The 25,367-nt window shown below is 50.9% G+C and overlaps 1 protein-coding gene across 1 annotated transcript in view; it reads left to right on the plus strand.

Annotated features, from left to right (window-relative positions):
• The window catches only part of USP39 (ubiquitin specific peptidase 39), a 243,337-nt gene that overhangs the window by 71,683 nt on the left and 146,287 nt on the right, over positions 1-25,367 (plus strand). Inside the window, exon 2 of the mRNA XM_085635237.1 lies at positions 980-1,055. Within this exon, the coding sequence (XP_085491363.1) occupies positions 980-1,055 (76 nt within the window). The remainder of the gene's footprint in view (positions 1-979; positions 1,056-25,367) is intronic.

Below are 25,367 nucleotides of genomic sequence, written 5' to 3' on the forward strand. Positions count from 1 at the left end.
TCAAACTGATTGTTACTTACCCTGAAAGCATCTGTTCTTGGCATGTAGTACTGTAGATTCACATGTGTCCATCCTCCTCCCCGGACACCGATGGTCGTTGCATTTGTAATCTGTATTTCATATGCATGGACATTTCTTTACTTACACTTGTACTTCATTCTCACCCTTCTGCGAGAAAACAATCTAACAATGAGGTTGATGCCCATGCACACTATTACCAAGAGGAGGAGTCACCTTACTTCGTGACTCGAAATACTTCTTCAAAGAAAAACCACTTGCAAACATCCAAACCCAACACTAGATGGCAGGAGTATACAAAGCATATGAATCTACAGCGCTACATGCCAAGAGAAGATGTTTATCAAATAAGTAACATTTGTGCTCCTTGTTGAGGGTCAGCAAAGGGCAATTTGCACGGCCATCATTGGACTTCTGGGTGTTCGTTCTCTCACTCTCTCACTCTCTCACTCTCTCTCTCACTCTCACTCTTTCTCTCACTCTTTCTCTCACTCTTTCTCTCACTCTTTCTCTCACTCTTTCTCTCACTCTTTCTCTCTCTCTTTCTCTCTCTCTAGCTCTTTCTCTCACTATTTCTCTCACTCTTTCTCTCACTCTTTCTCTCACTCTTTCTCTCACTCTCTCTCACTTTCTTTTTCTCTCTTTCTCTCTTCTCTCCCCCCCCACCCCCTTTCTTACAGTCTGGTTAAGCGATGTACAGCATGAACATCTTGTACACATAGTATGTTTGAAAGGTTCAGTAATTCATTTTAAGGAGAGTGCTTTATAACCTGCAGCATAATCATGCGGTATTGTGCACTTTTTAAATGCATGCAGTTTACCTGTGATTAACTTTAAATCTGCAAATTCTTTGCCCCTTCAGCTTTCAGAGGCAGGGACATAATCATCTCGTCTCGTGCCCAAAATCAGTACAGTTTTTCGATGTGTTCTCATATACTATATTGATTTTGTTATTACTCAGTTTCAGGGAAGTATGGCCGTTACGACATGGAGGATCGGCGCAGCCGTCACTGCCCCTACCTAGACACCATCAACAGGTTAGTATTCAAGTCAAAAGATACTTTATTTCGGCTTCACAAGACCTTAAAAGCATAGATAAAACAATTGAAAATTCATTACAATTTATCAGTGTAAAAATGTTTGTCTACTCAAAAAAAAAAAAAATAAGAACATCTAGGAAGTTAGAAAAGATAAAATATTGAATAGCTTGGTAGGCACTAAGTATCTCATTCATAAAATACAAAGTTGAATGTATTGGAAAGTAAAACTGATTAAAATGCGGAGTCCCAGATCTTAATAAGTGCAGAGGGTGGGCAATTTAAACTTGAACTTTCTTTAGAACTGCACAACGAGCACAGCCCATTGAGATCAAGTATACAATTGGCATGCCAGTGTCATATTTCAGGATCCTGTAGGCAGTGGGAAGTTCCGAGATTCCTACAAAGCTGTCGTAACCAACAAGCCCCTATAGCCTTGTAGGTAGGGCAAAAAAACAACACATGCAAGTTGGTCTCTGTACAGTTTTTGCAAGACGGACAATCTTTCGTAGGACTACCCCACCACTTATAGGTAACCGCACATAAGGGGAGTACACCATACCTGAACTGCATGTAAAGTTTTTTTGCTAGGGAAGGCTGTATGTCATCAATGCTAGATTCTTGGAGGTATTGGAATTTGACATCTAGAAAGGATGTCGAAGTGTGTCTGTCCTGGGGCCCCTCTGGAGTAAGTTGAGATGGTGATCCTTGAGGTTTTTTATCAGGACTTTTCTTGGTGTTGCCAAAGAGCTTTCTTCAGGGCTATCCCATAAATCTCCCATTTCAATGGCTACAAAGGAATTCTTAATATAGGTGAACCAGGAAATTTTGCTTTCCCCCCTGGGGTTGGCCACTTCCCTCAATTCCTCCTCGTACATGGATAACTCTGGGGTGCTCCATAGGCGGCGCCAGTAAAGTAGGGGTCTAAGCGCAACCTCCTGTGCCATTGGGCTGACGCCCAAATCCATTCGGAGCAGAGTTAAAGGGGTACTATTAGGCAGTCCCACCAGCTGTCTAAGGAATGAGTTTTCGATCCTTGCAAGTTGTTCGGTTGGCCTATGGCCCCATAATTCAGCTCCATACAGGGTAGCCCCTCTGACTTGGGCCTTATAGATTTCCAACACCGGCCCCAGCATCTTGTGTAAACACTTCCTCTGCTGTTTCGCAAGGCCCCCTGACGTTTGCGTCAGCTTGAGACAAGCCTTCCTGATTTGATCACCCCACTCCATTTACTCGTTGAGGGTTAAGCCCAAGTAGTCACAAGCAGGGAATTTCTCTAAAAATTCCCCAGCTAGTTGTGGGTTGGGACGTTTTGAGTGACCTGCATTGAACACCATATATTTTGTTTTTTGGGTATTTATTTCCAGGCCCCTGTTCTTACAAAATAGATACAAAATATCAAGAGCCCTTTGAATACCCATCGGTTATTTTGACAGGAGGAGGGTATCGTCTGCGAACATCTAGGCAGGTACCTTGCGGCCTGCTAGTTTTGGAGCGTCTTTTTCCCCTCCCGCTGCCAATGCTCCCACTAGGCCATTGATATAGAGACAAAAGAGGGTTGGGGCTAGAACACACCCCTGTCTCACACCTCTCTCTATGGGTATACGATCAGTGAGATCTCCATTCTTCCCAAATCTAATTTGAGCGTAGTTGTTCACATGCAATCTTTTCAAGATCTCGCATAGGTACGGAAGCACCACTAAATCAGATAAGATAGCCCATCATTTTTCTCTTGGGACCAGATCAAAGGCCGATTTTAATTCCACAAAGATCATGTAGAGACTTCCACCCTCGAAGATCAATGTTTTCCAGTGCAATAATTGCAACCTAAACACTTGATCAATTGTGGACGTTTTTGTTCGAAAGCCGGCCTGATAGGGGGTGAGAATGGTAAATTCCTCCATCCAGTTCTGCAATCGGTCCAGAAGCACTCGGGCGAAGATTTTTTGTGCAAAATCAATGGGCCAATAGTTTGCAGGATTTCCGCCCCTAGCCATGATGTGGGGATCTCCATTCCCTGTAGTACAGCGTTAAAAATGCTCCAGAGATAAGGAGCCCAAAGCTGGGTTCAGTGCGATAGAGATCGCCAGCGATCTTGTCTAGTCCCGGGGCCTTAGCAGGTATTACTCGGGCAATTGCGGCCGTTACCTCTTTTAGAGAAATTGCCGGAGTTTCTGAGCTGGCTGGATGTGGGTGGGAGATGGGGGTTTCGGCTTGCTCAGGAGTACCCTCTACCCTGGAGTAAAGTGACTGGAAGTGTGCCCTCCAGACCTCGGCACCCAAGTTAAGTTCGAAAGCATGTTTATCATCCTTTGTGTCTAAGCTTATTAGTTTCCAAAAGGTCCTCATGTCCCTCCTATTTAGAGCATCTCTCAAGCTATCCCACTTTTCTACTTCCCACTCCTTTTTGGCTTGTTTAATTGCATGTTTGTGTAGTATCCTATTTCCCTTTATCACCAGCTTATCACTTTTAATAGCTGTAAGCAGGTTTGTCTTTCGGCATTTGCCATTGTACCAGGGATTTCTAGGAGCACTGTCTACCTTTACTTGTATTATTTTGGCAAAGCTGTCTGCCAGAGCCGCCACTAGTCCTTGGTGATTGTCTGCTATTTTACTGAGTGGACAAACAGAATCTACGGACTCACTTAGTTGAATTGCAACCTCCAAATAAGGCATGATTATTTGGTAGAGTGAGGATAATCTGTCTTGCGATTCACAAAGGGTGCCCCATCTTACTCTCCTCCTGCAACTAGTTAGGATTGGCCCTGGTGTTTTCAGCAATTGGTCCTTGGGGGCTTCTCCAATATATGGAGAGTCCAATTCTAGGATCAGAGCATTATGATCGCTATCATATCTAGAGACAATATAAAAGTTGACCATCCGATGCCAAGATTTGGTAATCACCATAATATAGTCTAAGATCGAAGGGGAGCCCAACCTAAGTGAGGAAGGAAATGGCTGCCTGATCCCGTCTCTCAGTCGGAAACGAAGACAAGATGCTGAAATCCTGGAGTTACAACGCTGGATGAAACTCTACGAAAGCAAATATCACTTTCGGAATATACCCTGCATAAGATGATATCTTCTTCTGCCTTTCACTCGACATATGAAGCCTTCCTCAGCTTGATAGCATCATCAAAAGAGGACCGGTGATTCTGGTATGAGTCGAATCGAACTGTATTTGGCTGGCATCAAGGTATTTAACCCTTCTCTTTAAGATTGGCGACAATCGGCGATGTTCGCGTCAGCTTGCCTGACTCCTTAATGGCGGCTATTGACGACATACAGAAGCCGCGAGTAATGCCCGTGCTGAATTGAACGTTGTACTAAAGCAACATTTTTTGTAATGTGCACGCTTCACAATCCGACCTGAAACTCTTTAGTTATTAGCCAATATTGCCGGTTAACCAGCTCTTTCGATATCGGAGCGCATAATGGCGGCTGCCTAAAATTACCGAGGACGTATACCGGCTGTTCATTGTAGTGCCGATCGTGGTGGCATCAACGTGTTATTTGCAATACGCACAAGTGCTGCATTATAACTGCCACAATTAAGATCACATACCACCTCCACATCAGGTTTTCAACGCGTTTGTACCGGCGAAGAGAAGCGCCGTTCGCAGAGGTTTTCCATCACAGTGGCGATCTGTCAAATGGAGGCGGTCTAATTGCACTTGTAATAAATAACAAATCAGGTTGTGCTGCTGCTCAATGTTTCACTACTGCAACGAGACTGGGAGATGTTTTTTCACTAAGTTGAATGTGTAGCGCTTTCCCTTTGCACCAAGTCATTGCAACACAGATAGCATACTGAAATTGTTATTGTGTCTATCTTTGGCTTATTCGATGGGGACCTGTTTCAAGTTGTGCCAGTACCAAGCATATCTGGTTTTTTTGGGCTCTCATCTGCTGAGGGAGACCTAACTTCATCCTGCTGGAGAGCTGTCATACAGTGGATTTAAGCGATCTGGTTGCTCCCACAGTTAATCCCCCCCTTTAAGCCTGTAACTCAGAATTTGGCTAATGAAGCGTTCCCAGGCAGTGAATCTAGATGCCATGATAATGGTGTAGTGCAATATTTAGGAAAACAACGAATTATGAAAAGCAGGAAATTGACTATAGAATAATGCTGTTGGTGGACATTTTGTGCTGCAGGAGGTCAGGAATTGTACATGTTTCTCTCTCCCAAAACACCCTAAGGTATATCCTTGGTTACATTGCCTAAACACAATATTTATATGTATAATGTAACTCACATTTGCTGGTTTTCTATTTTGCTGGTTTTATTTGTTTTTGCTAGTCCAGCTTGCATTCTTCCCTCCACTGGAGCAATTTAATTGTACTGTACTTGTCGCATCCTATGTCCATTGAAAGACGGAGGTCCAATATTAAGCTATGTCTTCAGGAGCTTGTTGTTTACTTTTCTCACTCTGACTTTAAAGTAAGAGGATTTATGTGGCAATCATACTACCTCTTTGGGGTGTGCTACAGAAAGGGTGTATGATGTAGTGTTTTTTTCGGGCTCACAACAAAATGTAAATGAGCTGAGCAGATTTTTCATAATATATCAGATTTAAGAAAGCATAAATGAAGCACTTTTTTGTTAATTCTAAAGTGTGGGTAAAGCAAATATTTTAATACAAAAAGAAAGAAAAAAAATCAGTTAACTAGGTGATGTCGTTTCCACACATTGTCGTTTGTGCACTGTACACTTTTGTCGGTGGAACGGTATGTCTGTGCATTGGACTTGGAGCTCTATCTAGTAGCCACAATTAGTACTGTAAATTACTTTGTTTAGGCTGGCTTTCTTTCTGCAGGCCCTTTTTAGTTCTGCTTATAGATGCAACTTTTGGACATTATACCGACTTTTGATCCCACCGTGGTCTTTTGTATTGTTGTGCATTGTGGTTTACCTCTATTGGTTGTGATTGTAATTATCTGTTTTACATATTGCTCACTATTTATTGCCTGTACCACCCTTAGTTTTTCACTATACTCCCACTGTGATCTTTATATTGGCTGTGATTGTAATTATTATCTGTTTTACATATTTCTCATTATTTATTGCCTGTACCACCCTTAACTTTTCCCTATATCCCCAATGTCCCTACCCTTATGTTCCCCTGACCCCAACCTGATCTCTGCTAATCGAAATTTGTAAACTTCAGCTCGCTCTACCTCTTTGTATTTCTCTCCCCAGCGTTACTCTGTTTGTTACGCTTTCTGACGATCTCTGTTATACCTTCTCTCTTGTTCCCTATCAAGGCCCTCCCCCATCCACTGGCTCCTGCTATTCCTTCCCTGACCCTCTCTCCTTCTCTTCGAGCTATAGCAAATCTTTCCCTCCTTCCCCCCTCCCCCTCATCTATCTGCCTTAATCTGAATCACCATGCCCCCTCTCGCACTCCCCTGCAAAACAACTGGCCTCAGACTCAATCCACTGAACTCACCCATCACTAGATATGGCCCGAACTCATGGTCCATCCTCTACCCCCCTAATCTCTCCAAAAACGCCAAGAAAAACTTTAAACACAAACTACTCATTGGTCACCAGGAAACTCTTTTTGTCGATCACTATCTAAGCCTCTCCTCAATAATAAAAAACAACTACATTTTTTACACCAAACGTCCCTCCAAATGGAAAAGTATCTTCCTCCACCACCTCCCCATCACCAAATCATGTAAAATCCCGCATGGTTTTAAATTGTCCACCTCCCCTTCTCCTGCTTTCCTCGGCGAAATAGACATCTCCATCTTCAAATCCGGCAACATTCTCATCCAAGCTTCTGAAAATCACCTCTCCATCTTTGAAGAACATTTCAGCACCTTTTCCTACCTACTCTCCATCACACCTCCTAACACTTCACCCTCCCAACTGACTCACACCCTCTCCCCCTCCCCTTCCTTGTCCACAACCCCTCATCCTATAGAAATTTCTACTACGTACGATGTCTCTCAAACCCTCCCCCCCTCCCTTGTCCACAACCCCTCACATATCCCCCATTTATCCCCCTTTGTTAGCACTCCCCTCATCTGGACACCTCAACAGCTAGTTCAGCCTCCCAAACCCTTTATATCCCTAATGTCTTCTCTCCACCCACCACTAGGCTCACCCCCATCCTCACTGCCTTCCCCCAGCTCCCTCCCCCCGCAGTTCCTAATATCAGACTACCCATCCCAATTTCTCCTCCCCCTTACTACCTTCCCCCCTTATCCAGGATGCAACTTCCCCTCTCTCCTCTCTTGACGCCTTACCTCCTCAAAACACCGATTATGACTCTTTGCACCCCCTGCTGACCACACGGTCTTCTCTTCGTGCACCAACCTGAAAACGCCTCCCACCACCCCCCACCCCCCCCACCCTCCCTCCAGCTTCCCAAGCTATACACTCCACAGACCACGTTCCCTGGACAAATCTGATCCTACTCTTCTCCCCAACACATTCCCTCCCCCAGTCCCTATCACTCCTTTAACTCAGACTCTCTCTAACATTGAAAAATATCTCCTTTCCTTGTCTTCTGAACTCTCCCAGCTCAGGAATGTTCTGAACTTGTCATCCGAACTTTCACAACTCAGGAAAGATTTCAACTCCCTCTCCTCTGAAATCCGCGAAAACCGCGTGACTTCCCCAAGTTTTGACTCACCAAACGCCTCCAAACCCCAACATTGGAGAACCTTCCCCCGCTGCAACTGTTCCCATAGGCCCCCCCTTGCCACGTTCCACCTCCCCACCCTCTGAGCTCCCTGACCCCTGTACCTCTTACCTCCCTAACTATCCAATCGATCCCCCCACCTCCCTCCCTACCATCCCTGTGATCCTGGGGACGAGCAGAATCCCTTCATCCCTTCCTCCCCCAGACCCCCACCACAACTCTCTGCCATCCAATCCTGCCCTCCCCCCAAACAACCAGAAATCCCTCGCATGCATGCTAGTTAACTGCCGCTCAGCTGTCCGACATGCGACAGAAATAGCTGAATTCATCCTCAGTGATGATATTGACATCGCCTTCATTACGGAAACTTGGCTCAACGACCACTCTACATCCATCCTGGACTTAGCTATCCCCCCCACCCAGTTACTCCATACTCAGAATAGATAGAATTGTAGGTGGTCTAGCTATCATCTTTAAAAACCTACTTAAACTTTCGCTTGTTAAGAACACCGACCCCATCACCTTTGAATACCTTGGTGTAGAACTTATAATTCAGGACGCCCCTCCTATTCGCCTCCATAATATCTACCATCCTCCTGGCGAATCCATTCCCTTTGCAGAAGAACTTTCCAACCTCCTCACCCAATCCTCACTTTCCAACTCTAAAAATCTCTTCCTTGGAGACTTCAACCTCCACTGGAATAACATCAAAGACCCTGCAACTAATCTCCTCTTGAATCTTCTGGAGATTAGTGACCTTAAACAAATCTGTCACTCTCCAACTCACTCCAAAGGGGCCACTCTTGATGCCATCATCACTAATGATGATTTGGCCTCCCTTTCCAGCATCATCCCCATCGACTGGTCTGACCATCATCTCATCCTCTTCAAGATCAATACTACTGCCCCCCGCATCCACGGCAAAAGTATCAAACACAAGAAACTGACCAGAAACCTTCATCTTATCCCACCCGGCGAACTTGAAAAGAAAATCAAAACCCAACTCCTGCTAGCTCCTCTTTCCCAAAATGCCAACACCCTCACCGAACACTATAATAAATCAGTTACCGAGGTCCTAGACCAAGTGCCCCCCCCCCCACCCCCCCAAACTTAAAACCCCAAAAAACATACCTTCCAAATCCTGGTTCAACCCTGATCTCAACAACGAAAGATGCTCCTTTAGACTTTCTGAAAGAACTTGAAGGCAACACCCATCCCCCTCTCATCTAGCCCTCCTCCGATCTGCTAGGTCCATCTACAAAAAACACATCCTCAATGAAAAGTCCACCTTCTTCCGCACTCAGCTTGATAGGGCCTAAAATAGACCTAGAGAACTTTTCAACATCGTCAAAAATCAAACATCATCTGCCCCCCAAAAGTTGACGGCCTCTATTGAGAAATGCAAAGAAATTGCAAAGTTCTTCTCTGATAAAATCACCAAAATAGACCAATCCTTCATCTTAAATCCGCTTTATCCTAACACACCACTTTCGTATGACATTTCTCCAGATTCTCCTTCCCCCTCAAATCCTCCACCTGTCACTGCGCATCCCTCGTCGGGTTCCCTCCCACCTAAACCCAACCCTTCTCTCCCTCAGCAACTAAAAAACAATACCTCCTGGCATAATTTTCACCCTGTCACTGAACACGAAGTCTACAACATCATCGCTAAGCTAAAACCATCCTCTCACAACAAAGATCCTCTGCCCCCTAACCTTGTCCAAGACCTAAAACATATCATTACCCCTTTCTGGACCATCATTATTAACTCCTCCCTGGCCACAGGGTGTGTTCCTGCCTCCCTCCAACTGGATCAAATCATACCCATTCCCAAAAATCCTAACGCAGGTCCTTCCGACCCATCTCTAACCTCCCTCTTCTCTCCAAAGCCCTTGAAAAATGTGCCCTACTCCAACTTGATAATCACATCAACACTTTTGACCTCTTTGACTCACGCCAATCTGGCTTTAGAAAAGGTTACAGCACAGAATCTGCCATACTCAATATAGTGGACGACATTCATCATTCACTCGACAAAGGTTAATCATGCCTCCTCATTGTCCTCGACCTTTCTGCCGCCTTTGATACTGTTAACCACTCCGCCTTACTAAACACTCTCAAAGTCCGCTTTGGCCTTAATGGCCTTGTCCTCAACTGGTTCACCTCCTTTCTCCAATACAGAACCCAACAAATCAAAATTGAGAACTGCCTCTCCAGCCCCACTCCAATCTCTCTCGATGTCCCCCAGGGATCCATTCTCTCGCCTGCTCTCTTCAACCTCTTCATGGAACCACTCCTTCTCAAACAAGCAGGAATAAATTACCACCTTCATGCAGATGACACACAACTTTACTATAAGATTAAATCCCACCCCTGTATCCTTCACCCAAATGACACCCTGACCAAGATCCAATTATGGTTCCACCATAATCATCTCAAACTCAACCTTAAAGAAACTGAAATCATTCTCTTCGTGCCTAAAAACAACCCACTTCCCATACAAGAATGGATCTCTGACCTTATTGCGCTCAACTGCTCTCTCACCACTTCTAATTCAGTTAAGTCTCTAGGCATCACCATTGACAATAGCCTTACCCTCACCCCCCACATAAAAACAGCAGCCAAAGGAGCACTCTTCACTCTCCGTCATCTCAAGAAAATTAAGCCCTTTATCCCAGCTGATGACTTTAAAACTGTTGTCCAATTGCTGGTCCTGTCGATAATCGACTATGGCAACGCTATCCTCGCTGGAACACCTAAAGTCCATCTCGCTCCACTCAAATCTGTGCTCAACCTAGCAGCTAGACTTATCGCCGACTACAAACGTTTTGATCACATCTCCCCCGCCCTGAAAACCCTCAAATGGTTACCCATCGAAGGCAGATCCACCTATAAGATCGCATGTATCACGCACAAAGCCCTTCACCAAAACACCGCAAGTTACCTCTCAGATAAACTCCACAAAGCAGGCTGCGCACGACTGACGAGGAACACGAACGCTCTCACTCTTATTCCCCCCCTGTTTAAGAAGAAAGGCACTCAAGTTCGCTCCTTCTCTGGTAACGCTCCCTCCATCTGGAACTCCCTGCCTAAAGACCTACGCTGTAACCCTTCCTACTTCAACTTCAAAAAAGAACTCAAATTGTTCCTCCTCAACAAATACTGGGGTCCTTAATTCCTACCTCTGACGCTGATCTCAGGCGCTGCGTCCACGTCATGTCCCCCTCTACTACCCTCCAATTCTTTCCCCTCCACCTTCTCCTACCAATCCTCCCTCCCTTATGCTACTCTTCCCTCCTACCCTCTCCCCTGCTCTCTATATCTACTTATGACTCCTAGCCCTACGCATGACCTTCCACTGATTTACTACTCCTGCTACTCCCCCAACTCCTACTCACGTCTTCCCCTCCTTTTTCTCTTCTTCCCCTCCCTTTTTCTCTTCTCTCTCACCCCCACCCACCCTCCCTAACCTAAGTTCTTACTACCCATGCTAGCTTAATATAGTGTTCTATAAATAGCCTTCATATTTTATCTGCTTTCATTGTTATATTGGCTCCTGTTTTGCTCAAATATTTTTTTAATACTGTACCTCCTCACACTCCTGTAAAGCGCTCTGATACCCCTGGATCTTGCCAGCGCTATAGAAAACCTTTAAAATAAAATAAACCTGTTATAGGTGAAATTTGCCGGACTATCAGAGTTAGAACGCCCATTACACGCCCTAAGCGAATAATTCAGGGTGAGGGTGTTCAACTGAACAACTAATGGTGACTATGCCCGTACTGGCTGGGCATTGGCCACTGGAATAGCCCAATGCAGGTCCCCCTCGTTTGGGTCATCAGCCGCTAGGTCCTTCAGTGGTTCGTACTGACAATTAAAATCACCAGCCAGGATCACTATGTCATTATAAATGACTGTGGATATGAATGATGATAGTTTGTCGAGGGTGGGAGACTCTTGCCCGTACCCAGTTGGCCGTGAGTATACATTAATAAGCACTAACCTGGGCCTGGTTGAAGAGCTCAAAATAACAGAGGATGTCACTAGTTGATGTCTCCGCCTGCTTCACTGTGCAACCCAAATGTGTAGCAACCCAAGTAGTAAGTCCCCCAGATGGTCTACCCTTCCCTCCCTGATGTAGCGGGTATGCTGTAGGTTGCATAGCCAATTCTGTGGGTTGTCTCCCTGGCCCAGGTTTCCTGCAGCATGCATATATCAGAGTCTTGGATGAAGGCACCCCACTCCGGGTTGTCTATTTTGGAGCGGAGACCTGCCATGTTCCAGGATAATATTTTGAGCTTCGATGAGAGATTTGTAGGGTTGCTAAGTTTTTCAGACTCCCTATCCAATGGCCAGTGACCGCTCCTATCTATGGACTGGTATGCCTCTGCAGTTATTGGAGGTGAGTTCGCCAGCCGTTGGCCATTATAGATCCCTGGAAGTAGCTCTGCATTTTTGTTGAGAGGAAGTTTTCCCGTTGTCTCATTCCTTTCACCGTTTCTGTCTCCCCTAACCTCTGCTGGTCCTTGCGTGTGAAACGTAGGAAAGTCAATGCCTCTAATTACTGCCCTTCTCTCGAGTGGCTCATCTTTAGATGTTTCCAGTCAATCGATGTCCTCCATAGTACTAAGGGCTGCATAATGGTTGTTCACTGGGATATTATATCTAGATTGGTTCTATCCCCACCACCATCCATTCTTTTTATTTTTTTATTTTTTAAACTTTGTTTATTGTTTCAGTCATAGTCATACATACATGATTGGACGACATGTTCAAGATTATCAACAAAACAGTCGAGCAGACATTTAATTCCTTTGTTCATATTAAACATTTCCTACAGAACCCACCTGCCTATGCATCTCCATTTCGACAACAGGCGACACACATAGATCCCCCCTATATTTATTCCAATGTGACCACTTCCTATCCCATTTCTTAGGACATCCCCTAGCCTTGAACAACTCAGTTTCTGCCAACATGCATCTGTCCATTTCTTTGGCCCACATAGTTGCGAGTGGTGGGCATGCCCCCCCCCACCCTCTAGCCAGCTCTTGTTTCACCCGCGTGTAGCCCAGTGTGGTGAATTGCTGCTCAACTTCCGTGAGATCAGTCTCTTCCCATATGTTTAACAATCCCAGTTGTGGTGTTAATACTATGTCCTTCCCCAAAGCTTTGCGCATGTGGTCTGAAGCTCCCTCCCAAAGGGTATGTATCTGAGGGCAAGTCCACAGGGTGTGGTAAAATGTAGCCTGCCCACCACATCCCTTAATACAACGGTCATCAGGTCTAGCTCCTATTTTCGCCAAAACTTTCCCTGTAATGTATGATTGGTGGAGTATCTTAAGTTGGATCAGCCTGATTCTCTGTGTGATAGCCGCTTCTCGGGGGGACATGAGTGCCGCCTGCCAGTCCTCGTCATCTAAGGGACCAATGTCATCTTGCCACCTCTCCCTGAGCTTCGAAAAAGTGTCCGGCAGATTATTACTCGACTTCTTATAAGTTAGAGATATTGCCTTCGAACTGAGGGGACCGTCTAGTAAGTGATCCTCCAATGGTGACGATTCTGGTATATCTTTGAGAGATAGAAACGCTGACTGGATTGCATGTCTGATCTGTAGATACCTGTACATTTCGCCTTGTGCCAAATAGTATTGGTTCTGGAGATCACCAAAGGTAAGTATTGCGCCCTTCTTAACCAGGTCCTTCACCGCTGATATCCTGATGAGGTCCCATTTATCGAACCCAGGCTGATAGCACAGCATGCCTAGCTTTTGGGTAACCCACAATGGTGTGGCTTTCGAGAGGACGCCTTTCCACCCCAGCCGGGAAGTAACTATATGCCAAATTTCCAATGTATGTTGGGTAGTGCCAAATAACTTCCTCCTATTTTTCCTATCAGTAGTGTACAGTGCCCCCAGATATCCTGAGCGGTCAGTTTGGCACCGATCAAGGGCATATGCTGGATCATCCAGGGGATGATATATCCAGTGATTGACGGTCACCAATTGCGCCGCCCAGTGGTAACGTATGTCAGGGAGTGCTATGCCCCCGTCGTACCAGCCTTTTGTCAATTTTCACTGTGCTATTCTGGGGGCCCTTCCATCCCACAGCAGTGTGCTAATCTCCCCTTTAACCGCTTTAAAATACGAGTCTGGGACCCTGTGAGGGCAGTTTTGCAGTATATAGAGAAAACGAGGAAGGGCCAGCGTTTTAAAAAGTGCCGCCCTCCCCACCAACGTCAAAGGCAGAGTCCTCCAGTGTTTCACGTCTGCTCGTAACCGAGCCAAAGGGGGGGGCAGGTTGGAGCTGTAAAAACAAGCCGGATCCGAAGTGACAAATATCCCCAAATAGCGAAACCCCTCCGTCGCGACTGCTACAGCGCATTCTGCCGGCAGGCGGGGAGCTTCACCCCTCAACATAAACAAGGCAGACTTGTGCCAATTGATCGCGTATTCCGAATATTTACCAAAGTTCGTAAATATGTCTAGCACTATGCTGATCGATTTGTATGGGGACGCTAGGTATATGAGTATATCGTCTGCATAGAGGGAGATTCGATCTCCCACTGCCTCTGTCCAGCGCATCCCACGTATCATCACGTCTCTACGAACCCAGTCTGCGAGAGGCTCCAGCATTAGAATATCAGCGGGTAGAGCGGGAACCCCGGTCTAGTGCCTCTCCGTAGCTTGAACGTCCTAGATGTAAAACCATTAACCCTCACCTGCCCCAGCACCCCAGTATACAGAAACCTTACCCAGGCTATGAATTTGGGGCCCAGTCCCACCCTTCCCAGGACCTCGAACAGATATGGTCACTCAATAGTCAAATGCCATGGAAGCGTTGAGAGATAGCACCGCGGCATCCTCTTCCATATATTGCCTACGAACCATCACATTATGTAGACGCCGTATATTAAGAGCCGTATTTCTACCTGGCATAAAGCCAGATTGGTCTGGGTGGACCAAAGATGTAATAACTGTCCTCAATCTATTCTCCAGGACTTTTGCCAACACCTTTGTCTCCACGTTATTCAACGAAATTGGCTTATAGGAGCCACAGTCATCTGTTGGCTTACCCTGTTAATGGATGACTACGATGGTGGCTAGTCGCTGGTCTACTGGTAACCCACCCCCTTTTAGACTTTCCTCATACATGGCTGTCAGGTGTGGCACAGTCAGAGAGGCCGTGGCTTTCAAAAACTCTATCGGAATGCTGTTAGGCCCCATTGCCTTTCCGGACTTAATCTGCCCTAGGGCCTTGCTGATTTCATCGTTCGAAAGGTCGGCCTCCAGGGTCTCTTGTTCCACATCCGAGAGGCTCGGCACCTGGCTATCGAGGAGGAGCCGATGGGAGTCTTCTGCCGTGTAGCATGTGGAAGGGGAATACACAGTTTCAAAATAATCAGCGAACTTCTCCGCTATGTCTTGTGGATGAAACACTTCCTCACCCTTGGGTGTCGTCAGTTTGTGTACCCATCTATTCCCCTGCTTGCGCCTTTCCAGCCACGCCAGTGTCCTGCCGGCCCTATCCCCAAGTTCATAGAGTCTACATTGGGTGGCACTGTGTTTAGCCACCATCTGTTCCCTGGTTTTTAACCTGTATTCGTCTTGCTTCAGTAGGAGTCTATGAGATGTGAGGGTTCTTGTGAATGCTCCCGCTCGAGGAGGTCGGACTCTACCTGGGCCAAGAGTTCGCGCTTCTTGGTGATATAGCCCATCTTTAATGACAGAGCTTGCCCCTTAAGAACCACTTTGTATGCTTCCCAGATTATTTATGCGGAGTCGACAGAGCCCACATTTTCAGTAAATTAGTTCTCCGTTTACGTGCGGAGTTCTTCTCTGATATCCGGTACGCGTAGGAGCCATGAATTAAGGACAATGGTGGTGTGTGCTTTTCGTTCCCAATGCGTATATTGCATCCAGACCGGGGAATGGTTCGAAATGCCCCTGGGTAGAACTTTATACTGGGCGAAGTTACCTATTGAGGGCAGATGTGTGAGGAAGTAGTCAATACGTGATAAACTACGGTGGACACTAGAGAAATACGTGAATAATGTTTCCGTTGGGTGAAGCGCGCGACCTACATCCATCAAATCCAGTGCCCTTACAAAGTCAGCCATTAGGTCATTCGATTTCTCCCTTGATTTCGGTGGGTGGCGATCTACAGTGTCATCTAAGGTCATGTTATAATCTCCCCCCATAATAAGTGTGCCCTCCCGGAATCTCGTCAGCCTCCTCCCCAGATCTTCCAATGCCGGCCTACCCAGAGCGGGCGGTAAATATACAGAGTATGTTGATGTCCTTTCCCTCCCATTGGGCCTCAGCCCCCACGAAGCGTCCTCCTGTATCCGCCCATGTCTTATGTACAATGAGGGGCGTGTTTTTTTTTTAACCAAAATGGCCGTTCCCCTCGAGCCCGTGGTATAGTCCGCGTTTACTAGAAGTTTGTATCCCCACTGTGAGACCGGCCTCACGGCGTTGCCCTCTCCATCATCCAGCCAACCTGCAACCACCCTCAAGACATGACATCTCCGACTCCGGCCGCCCCAGCCACCCCCGATCCGCGGGCCGGCCAGAGGCCTGACAGACTCAACACCCTACCACGCATGCCCAACCGAGGGAGCGGGAACCCTCGAGCCAGACCCAGAGGCGCCAGCCCAGTCACACCTCGGGTCGCCTTCCCCGGGAGGACTCAATCGGCCATCAGGCCCCTGGGGAGCAGGCGCCTCCCCTACCGAGCGTCTGGGGTCCCTCCCAGACCCACCTGAAAAGACCAAAGAAGTGAGCGGCAGGAAATCCCGCCGAACCCCCTCCGTCACCCCAGTCCCCCCCTCTGCGAGCACTCCGGACTTCAAAGAACCAGCGGAGTATAACAAGGGGTGCCGGAGAAACAAGGACCCCCTCCACTGGCTACCCGTCAGGGAACGGATTATTTTTAAGGCACTATGCCTATGCCACCGCATCATTACGTGTAAGGCACCCACTCCTCTCTGTAATCTCATTACTCCCTACAGACCTGGGCGGTCGCTCAGATCCTCGGGCACTGGACTGGTCATCATTCCCAAAGTTCGAAAGGCTAGAATGGGAGGAAGATCCTTCAGATTTTTGGCGGCAAAAAAATGGAACCTACTCCCGTTGGAGATGCGCCTTGAATCCTCAGAAAGCAGTTTTCGTAAAGCACTGAAAACACATCTGTTCCGCACCGCACTGGTATGATTCTTGCACGGTTCGCCTTTTTGCTTCTCCTCTTAGCGCGGGGACACGCCGGAGTGCGTAACCATGCGCTCTACAAAACTCCATAATAATAATAATAAAAGAGAAGACCTGGAACCATCTGAGCCTGCTGATGCTGTCGCGGCTCCTGAACGCTGAAGTCACCTGGGCCTGCTGAGTGACTCGCGGCCTCTTGCTATTGAACCATCTGAGCCCTGCGGACGAGGTCGCGGCTCCCGAACACTGAACCACCTAGGCCTGCTGAGTGACTCGCGGCCCCCAGCTATTGAACCATCTGAGCCCTGCGGACGAGGTCGCGGCTCCCGAACACTGAACCACCTAGGCCTGCTGAGTGACTCGCGGCCCCCAGCTATTGAACCATCTGAGCCCTGCTGACGGAATCGCGGCTCCCGAACTCCGACCACCTGTGCCTGCTGAGAGACTCGCGGTGCTCCCCTTGAGGACGACTCGGTAAGAGATCGCCCAGAGACACGACACCCTCCAGCTCGAGGATTGTGAGCTTCCGCAGGGTATTTCGCAGAGACACTATCTTGAAAGACTGTCCCGCTACCCCCATTCCCCACGACTGATTTGTGGTACGTTGTGCCACTTCTGTACTACTTGCCTTTTGGATCATAAAGATCCCTTGAAATCATCGATAAAAGAACCTATCGTCCTACAAAGAATCCGTGTGGTGTCACTCTGTTCGTAGTGCATCTCAGGGTGTGCGCGCCTGGTTCGGCTTACTTGGGAGAGGTGGGTCAAAGGGGTGGGCAAGACGTGTATCGAACCCCCCTCCGGCGAACGCCTTTCCAACATTTGGTGGCAGACGACGGGATACGAGCCGAAAGAGAGCGTGCAGTGAACGACTGACGCACTACCAAACAGAGATGGAAGGAGAAACCTCCCTGGGTGCCGCAGGTACCGAAGTAAGCTCACCGTTCCGAGAGGATCAATTGGACTATTACACGCATAGAGAATTAAAACAGTTTTGCAAAGACCTTGGCATCGCTACCACCGGACTAAGCACAAAGGAAGACTTCCAGAAAGTACTGAAAGCCTGGGTCGAGACGGGGGCGCCCCCGACCCAAACGGAAGGGGATTCTACCCATGAACCACCAAGCATCCCGGCGAGAAACAACGGGCCAGAGGGGAACCTGTCCTCCGAGGAACTAGCGGACCGAGAGAGAAGCCGCAACCACGAACTTGAACTGGCAAAACTAAAAATCGAGGGAGAGATAAAACTGGCAGAGAAGAAGTTAGCCGTCGAGCAGTTACGGCTACAAGGGGAACTCGAAGAGAAGAGACTCCAAAGGGAGCACGACGAAAAGAAACTCCAGCTAGAACATGAACGCGGCCTGAAGGAGATTGAGTGGCGGGCTAGAAACGAAAAGTCACAGCCACCCGGGAATCCACCGTCCGCTTCCACCGGGGAAACCAAAGTTCACATCCCCAAGGATGTGGTAAAGGAGTATTATAAGAATGATGATATCCAGCAGTGGTTTAAGGCCTACGAAGTCGCCATGACCTCTCACCGAGTCCCGCAAAAGGATTGGGGGGCTGGCCTATGGGGCCGGTTCTTAAGCGAAGGAAGAGACACTCTGCTAGATCTGCCCTCCACGGTCATGAACTCCTACAGCCACATGAAGGAAGCCCTCGTGGGCCGGTACGGACTCACCCCCGAAATGTACCGACAACGGTTCCGAGATTGCAAGAAGATACCGGGCACCACGTGGGTAGAATACGTGAACTTTTACAGCCGAGCCTTGGACGGGTGGATCAAGGGCAGCAAGGTCTCCACCTTCGAAGAACTGTTCGATCTGATTGCCTGGGAACATTTAGCGGCCAATTGCTTTATAGAACTGCGCCAGCATCTCCTGGACAGTAAACTCACCGACCCTCGGAAGCTGGCCGCTGAGGCTGATCGTTGGGTGAACACCCGGGCCACCCGGGGCCCCGTGGGGGACTACGGCCGCCACAGTCAGGGTCCCCCCCGCCAGAGGGGCGGAGGGAACCACGGCCGACCAGGAGACTTCCCCGGGGGGGTCCTCAACCAGCCCCCCCAGCAGCCCACCAGCGGCGGGTTCGGCACAGTCCCCAGCAAGCACCGGAGCCCCAGGACGACCAGGTCCACGAGCTAGGATCACCTGCTTCCGCTGCCAGCAGCCCGGACACTACGCCAATGACCCACAGTGTCCCCAGTATCAGCGAACCACAACGACCAACCCCACGGCCCGGCAGATGGCCTCCGTGGCTCTGGGGGAAGAGATGGAAGACTCCGAGGAATGGGAACCGGCGGCCATGGCCCTGGTCTCCCTTGGTGATCGAGAAATGGTCCCCGGGACACCCTTGCCCGCCAACACAGAAAAATACCGACAGCGGGTGACCATCAACGGCCACCGAGTCGAGGGCCTTCGCGACACCGGGGCGAGTGTCACCGCGGTCCACCGCAGCCTAATTTCAGAAGACCAGATCCTAACCGGGGCCCTCTGTCCGGTCGTATCCTCCGACAATTCTGAGAGCCTCTGCCAGATGGCGCTGGTGCCCTTCGAGTGGGGAGGGGTCTCCGGAGAACTGAAGGTAGCGGTCCGGACCTCGCAGCCCGTAGACTGCCTCCTGGGCAACGACCTGGAGAGTTCCCCGTGGGGGCAAGTAGAACGAAGAGCCCACCTGGAGATGATGGGCCTACCCGAATGGGTCTGCGCCACCACGCGCTCCATGACCGCACGAGTGCCTCCCTCCAAGGGCGGTGAAGCCCTCTTACCGAACACTATCCCCGAGAGCCGGGACCCCCTCCCAGAAGCAGACAACCCTCCTTCCGAGGGAGAAGGAGACACTAACCCCGGGGAAGGACCGGAACCTTCCGCCCCAGAGGCCCCGACGGAACTCGAAGAACTGCCCGAGTTGGCCCAGTGGCGCTGCGAAGGGGGGCCCTCCCGCGAAGAGTTCTGCCAGGAACAGACCACCTGCCCCTCCCTCGAGGGACTAAGACAACAAGCCGAAGCCCAGGCCGCCGGTGACCGAACCGGAACCCACTGGATCTATTGGGACAATGGCCTCCTATACAGCGAGCAAAAGTCCGCCCAGCCCGGGTACTGGTGGTACCCCTGCGGTTCCGGAGCCTCCTCCTGGGCCTGGCCCACGATGTACCCTTGGCAGGACACTTAGGCCAAGACAAGACATACCAGCGATTGGTGACCCACTTCTATTGGCCCAAGATGCGAGCGAATGTAGAAGCACACTGCAAGTCCTGCCTCACGTGCCAGGGCAGTGGGAAGAGTGGCGGAAAACGCAAAGCTCCCTTACAACCGTTCCCCGTTGTGAGTACCCCGTTCGAGCGGGTCGGCATCGACATCGTGGGACCCCTGGATCCGAAGACCGCCCAGGGCCACAGGTTCATCCTTGTCCTGGTGGACCATGCCACCCGCTACCCCGAGGCCATCCCCCTCCGCACTGTGACGGCTCCCGTGGTGGGCCGGGCTCTCACGGGGATCTTCTCCCGTGTCGGATTTCCCCGCGAGGTTGTGAGTGATCGCGGCACTAACTTTATATCCCGCTACATGAAGTCCCTGTGGCAGCAGTGCGGAGTCACGTATAAGTTCACGACCCCGTACCACCCCCAGGGCAACGGCCTAGTGGAACGCTTCAACCGAACCCTGAAGGGAATGATCCTGGGCCTCGAAGAGCCCCTGTGCCGGAAATGGGACGTCCTCCTCCCTTGCCTCCTGTTCGCATACCGAGAAGTCCCCCAAAAGTCTCTGGGGTTCAGCCCCTTCGAACTGCTGTACGGACATCCCGTCCGAGGGCCCCTGAGCCTGGTCAAAGAGGGCTGGGAGACAAGCCCCCGGGGGACACCCTCTGATGTGTTCCGCTACATCCTGGCGCTCCGCAACCAGACTAGGAAGTTTAGAGAACTTGCAGAGGCTAACCTCGAGGCCAGCCAAGAAGAAATGAAGCGCTGGTATGACCAGAACGCAACCCTGGTCGAGTTCCAGCCGGGCCAGCAGGTTTGGGTCATGGCTCCGGTGAAACTCTGCGCCCTACAAGACAAATGGACTGGTCCCTTCAAGGTGGTCGAGCGGAAGAGCCAGGTCACGTATCTGGTCGACGTACAGTCCCCACGGAACCCCCTCCGGGTCCTCCACGTGAACCGTCTCAAGCCCCACTTTGTAAGGACGGAATTAAGTTTGCTACTGGCCACCGATGATGGGGCGGAAGAAGACACCGAACCCCTGCCCGATCTCCTGTGCACGAAAGAACTGGACGGTTCCGTGGAGGGAGTGAAACTGTCGACCACCCTCACTCCCCAGCAGGCCGACGACTGCCGCCAGCTGCTCAGACAATTCGCAGACCTCTTCTCTCTCATTCCAAGGGTTACCGACTGGTGTGTCCACGACGTGGACACCGGCGACAGCCCGCCTGTGAGACACCGAGCCTACCGGGTGCCTGACCGGGTCCGCACCTGCATCAAGACCAAGGTACAGAAGATGCTCACCCTGGGAGTAATCGAACCCTCCGACAGCCCCTGGGCCAGCCCGGTGGTTCTGGTCCCGAAGGCGGCTTCCCCAGGGGTCGCCCCCGAACTAAGATTCTGTGTGGACTATCGGGGGCTCAATGCGGTCACCCGCGCAGACGCTCACCCTATTCCCCGAGCCGACGAGCTCATCGACCGCCTGGGGGCCGCCCGGTTCCTCAGCACTTTCGACCTGACCTGCGGATACTGGCAGATTGCTCTCACGGAAGGAGCGAAAGAGCGCTCTGCCTTCTCCACGCCAGATGGCCACTACCGCTTCAGGGTCATGCCGTTCGGGATGAAAAACGCCCCAGCCACGTTCCAGCGGTTGGTGAACAAGGTCCTGGCCGGACTCGAGGAGTTCAGCGCAGCGTACCTTGACGACATCGCCGTATTCAGCTCTCAATGGCACGAGCATCTCCAGCACCTCCGACAAGTACTAATGGCCCTGCGCCAAGCCGGACTAACCGTGAAGGCCAGCAAATGCCAGCTCGGGCAAGGTTCCGTGGTCTACCTGGGGCATCAGGTGGGCAGCGGCCAGGTCGCCCCTCTCCAGCCGAAGATCGACGCCATCAAGTCCTGGGAGCCCCCCCACCACGCAGACAGAGGTTTCGGGCCTTCCTGGGCCTTACGGGGTACTACCGGAGGTTCATTAAAAATTATGGTAGTATCGCAGGGCCCCTCACAGAGTTGACCTCCAAAAAGCTTCCGCAGAAGGTGCAGTGGACCACCCCGTGCCAGCAGGCGTTCGACGCCTTGAAAACCACCATGTGCACCGCTCCCGTACTCCAGGCCCCCGACTACTCCCAAGAGTTTGTGGTCCAGACCGACGCATCCGAACACGGCATCGGGGCCGTGCTCTCGCAGTTCGACGACAAGGGCATTGATCAGCCCATAGCCTTCATCAGCCGAAGGCTGCTGCCGAGAGAGCAGCGTTGGAGTACTATAGAGCGAGAGACCTTTGCCGTAGTCTGGGCCCTCAAGAAACTGCGGCCCTACTTGTTCGGAACCCATTTTCGAGTACAGACGGACCACCGGCCCTTGCAGTGGCTAATGCGGATGAGGGGGGAGAACCCCAAGCTACTACGATGGTCCATCTCTCTCCAAGGGATGAATTTCACTGTCGAACATCGCCCCGGGACGGATCATGCCAACGCCGACGGCCTGTCCCGGTTCTTCCGCTTCGGCGAGGAGAACCCCCCAGTGGATGGATAGTTCTCCACGCCTGTCAGCTGGGGGGGGACGCGTGTGAGACCGGCCTCACGGCGTTGCCCTCTCCATCATCCAGCCAACCTGCAACCACCCTCAAGACACGACATCTCCGACTCCGGCCGCCCCAGCCACCCCCGATCCGCGGGCCGGCCAGAGGCCTGACAGACTCAACACCCTACCACGCATGCCCAACCGAGGGAGCGGGAACCCTCGAGCCAGACCCAGAGGCGCTAGCCCAGTCACACCTCGGGTCGCCTTCCCCGGGAGGACTCAATCGGCCACCAGGCCCCTGGGGAGCAGGCGCCTCCCCTACCGAGCGTCTGGGGTCCCTCCCAGACCCACCTGAAAAGACCAAAGAAGTGAGCGGCAGGAAATCCCGCCGAACCCCCTCCGTCACCCCAGTCCCCCCCTCTGCGAGCACTCCGGACTTCAAAGAACCAGCGGAGTATAACAAGGGGTGCCGGAGAAACAAGGACAGAGAAGACCTGGAACCATCTGAGCCTGCTGACGCTGTCGCGGCTCCTGAACGCTGAAGTCACCTGGGCCTGCTGAGTGACTCGCGGCCTCTTGCTATTGAACCATCTGAGCCCTGCGGACGAGGTCGCGGCCCCCGAACACTGAACCACCTAGGCCTGCTGAGTGACTCGCGGCCCCCCGCTATTGAACCATCTGAGCCCTGCGGACGAGGTCGCGGCTCCCGAACACTGAACCACCTAGGCCTGCTGAGTGACTCGCGGCCCCCAGCTATTGAACCATCTGAGCCCTGCTGACGGAATCGCGGCTCCCGAACTCCGACCACCTGTGCCTGCTGAGAGACTCGCGGCGCTCCCCTTGAGGACGACTCGGTAAGAGATCGCCCAGAGACACGACACTATCCAGCTCGAGGATTGTGAGCTTCCGCAGGGTATTTCGCAGAGACACTATCTTGAAAGACTGTCCCGCTACCCCCATTCCCCACGACTGATTTGTGGTACGTTGTGCCACTGCTGTACTACTTGCCTTTTGGATCATAAAGATCCCTTGAAATCATCGATAAAAGAACCTATCGTCCTACAAAGAATCCGTGTGGTGTCACTCTGTTCGTAGTGCATCTCAGGGTGTGCGCGCCTGGTTCGGCTTACTTGGGAGAGGTGGGTCAAAGGGGTGGGCAAGACGTGTATCGAACCCCCCTCCGGCGAACGCCTTTCCAACACCCACCTAGTGAGGGCCTTGGTTTTCTGACCTACCAGAGTTGTCTCTTGCATCAAGACCACATCAGGTGAATGTCTCTTTAGGTACTGTTGCACTATCCCTCGTTTGATCTTCTCACCAACACCATTGACGTTCCAGGACATTATAGAAAGGGTTCGGTCTCTATCTCTCCCCATTGCTATGTATCACATCAATTTCCCATATTCGGATCATTGCTAGGCAAGGAGAAGGTTGAATTTTCCCACTCAACGTTTGCCGTCCAATGTTTACCCTGGCTACTGTACGCTCTCGAAACACTTTATCACATTGCTGACCAATAATACATTAAACAAGCATTTGCAATGCAATAGGTCTCGCATTTATAAGAGTTTGAGCTATTGGCATTGCAAAATTACAATGCCTTTTATTTATGTTTTGGTTTTAAAACAAATAAAAGGCATTGTCATTTACAATGTCAGTAGCATAAACTCGCCTAAAAGCAGTGTGGGGGGTGCAGCAGTGTGTGGAGTACAGCAGTGTGCGGCGTGCAGCAGTGTGTGGCGTGCAGCAGTGTTTCGTGTAGCAGTGTGAGGCATGCAGCACTGTGTGGCGTGCAGCGGCGTGCAGCAGTGTGCGGTGTGCAGCAGTGTCGTGCAGCACGCAGCAGTGTCGTGCAGCATGCAGCAGTGTCGTGCAGCCTGCAGCAGTGTCGTGCAGCAGTGTCGTGCAGAGTGCAGCAGTGTGGTGCAGCAGTGTGCAGCAGTGTCGTGCAGCAGTGTGCAGCAGTCCTGCAGCAGTGTGTGGCGTGCAGCAGTGTTTCGTGCAGTAGTGTGCAGCAGTGTGAGGCGTGCAGGAGTGTGAGGCGTGCACGAGTGTGAGGCGTGTGAGGCGTGCAGGAGTGTGAGGCGTGCAGGAGTGTGAGGCGTGCAGGAGTGTGAGGCGTGCAGGAGTGTGAGGCGTGCAGGAGTGTGAGGCGTGCAGGAGTGTGAGGCGTGCAGGAGTGTGAGGCGTGCAGGAGTGTGAGGCGTGCAGGAGTGTGAGGCGTGCAGGAGTGTGAGGCGTGCAGGAGTGTGAGGCGTGCAGGAGTGTGAGGCGTGCAGGAGTGTGAGGCGTGCAGGAGTGTGAGGCGTGCAGGAGTGTGAGGCGTGCAGGAGTGTGAGGCGTGCAGCAGTGTGAGGCGTGCAGCAGTGTGAGGCGTGCAGGAGTGTGAGGCGTGCAGCAGTGTGAGGCGTGCAGCAGTGTGAGGCGTGCAGCAGTGTCGTGCAACATGCAGCAGTGAGTAATGCAGCAGTGTGCGCCATGCAGCAGTGTGTGGCGTGCAGCAGTGTTTTTCGTGTAGCATTGTGCGGCGTGCAGCAGTGTGCGGCGTGCAGCAGTGTGCGGCGTGCAGCAGAGTGTGGCGTGCAGCAGTGTGTGGCGTGCAGCAGTGTTTTGTGTAGCAGTGTGCGGCGTGCAGCAGTGTGCGGCGTGCAGCAGTGTGCGGCGTGCAGCAGTGTGCGGCGTGCAGCAGTGTGCGGCGTGCAGCAGTGTGTGGCGTGCAGCAGTGTTTTGT

Source organism: Triturus cristatus, chromosome 11 (genome assembly GCF_964204655.1).
Source record: "Triturus cristatus chromosome 11, aTriCri1.1, whole genome shotgun sequence".
Lineage (NCBI taxonomy): Eukaryota > Metazoa > Chordata > Amphibia > Caudata > Salamandridae > Triturus > Triturus cristatus.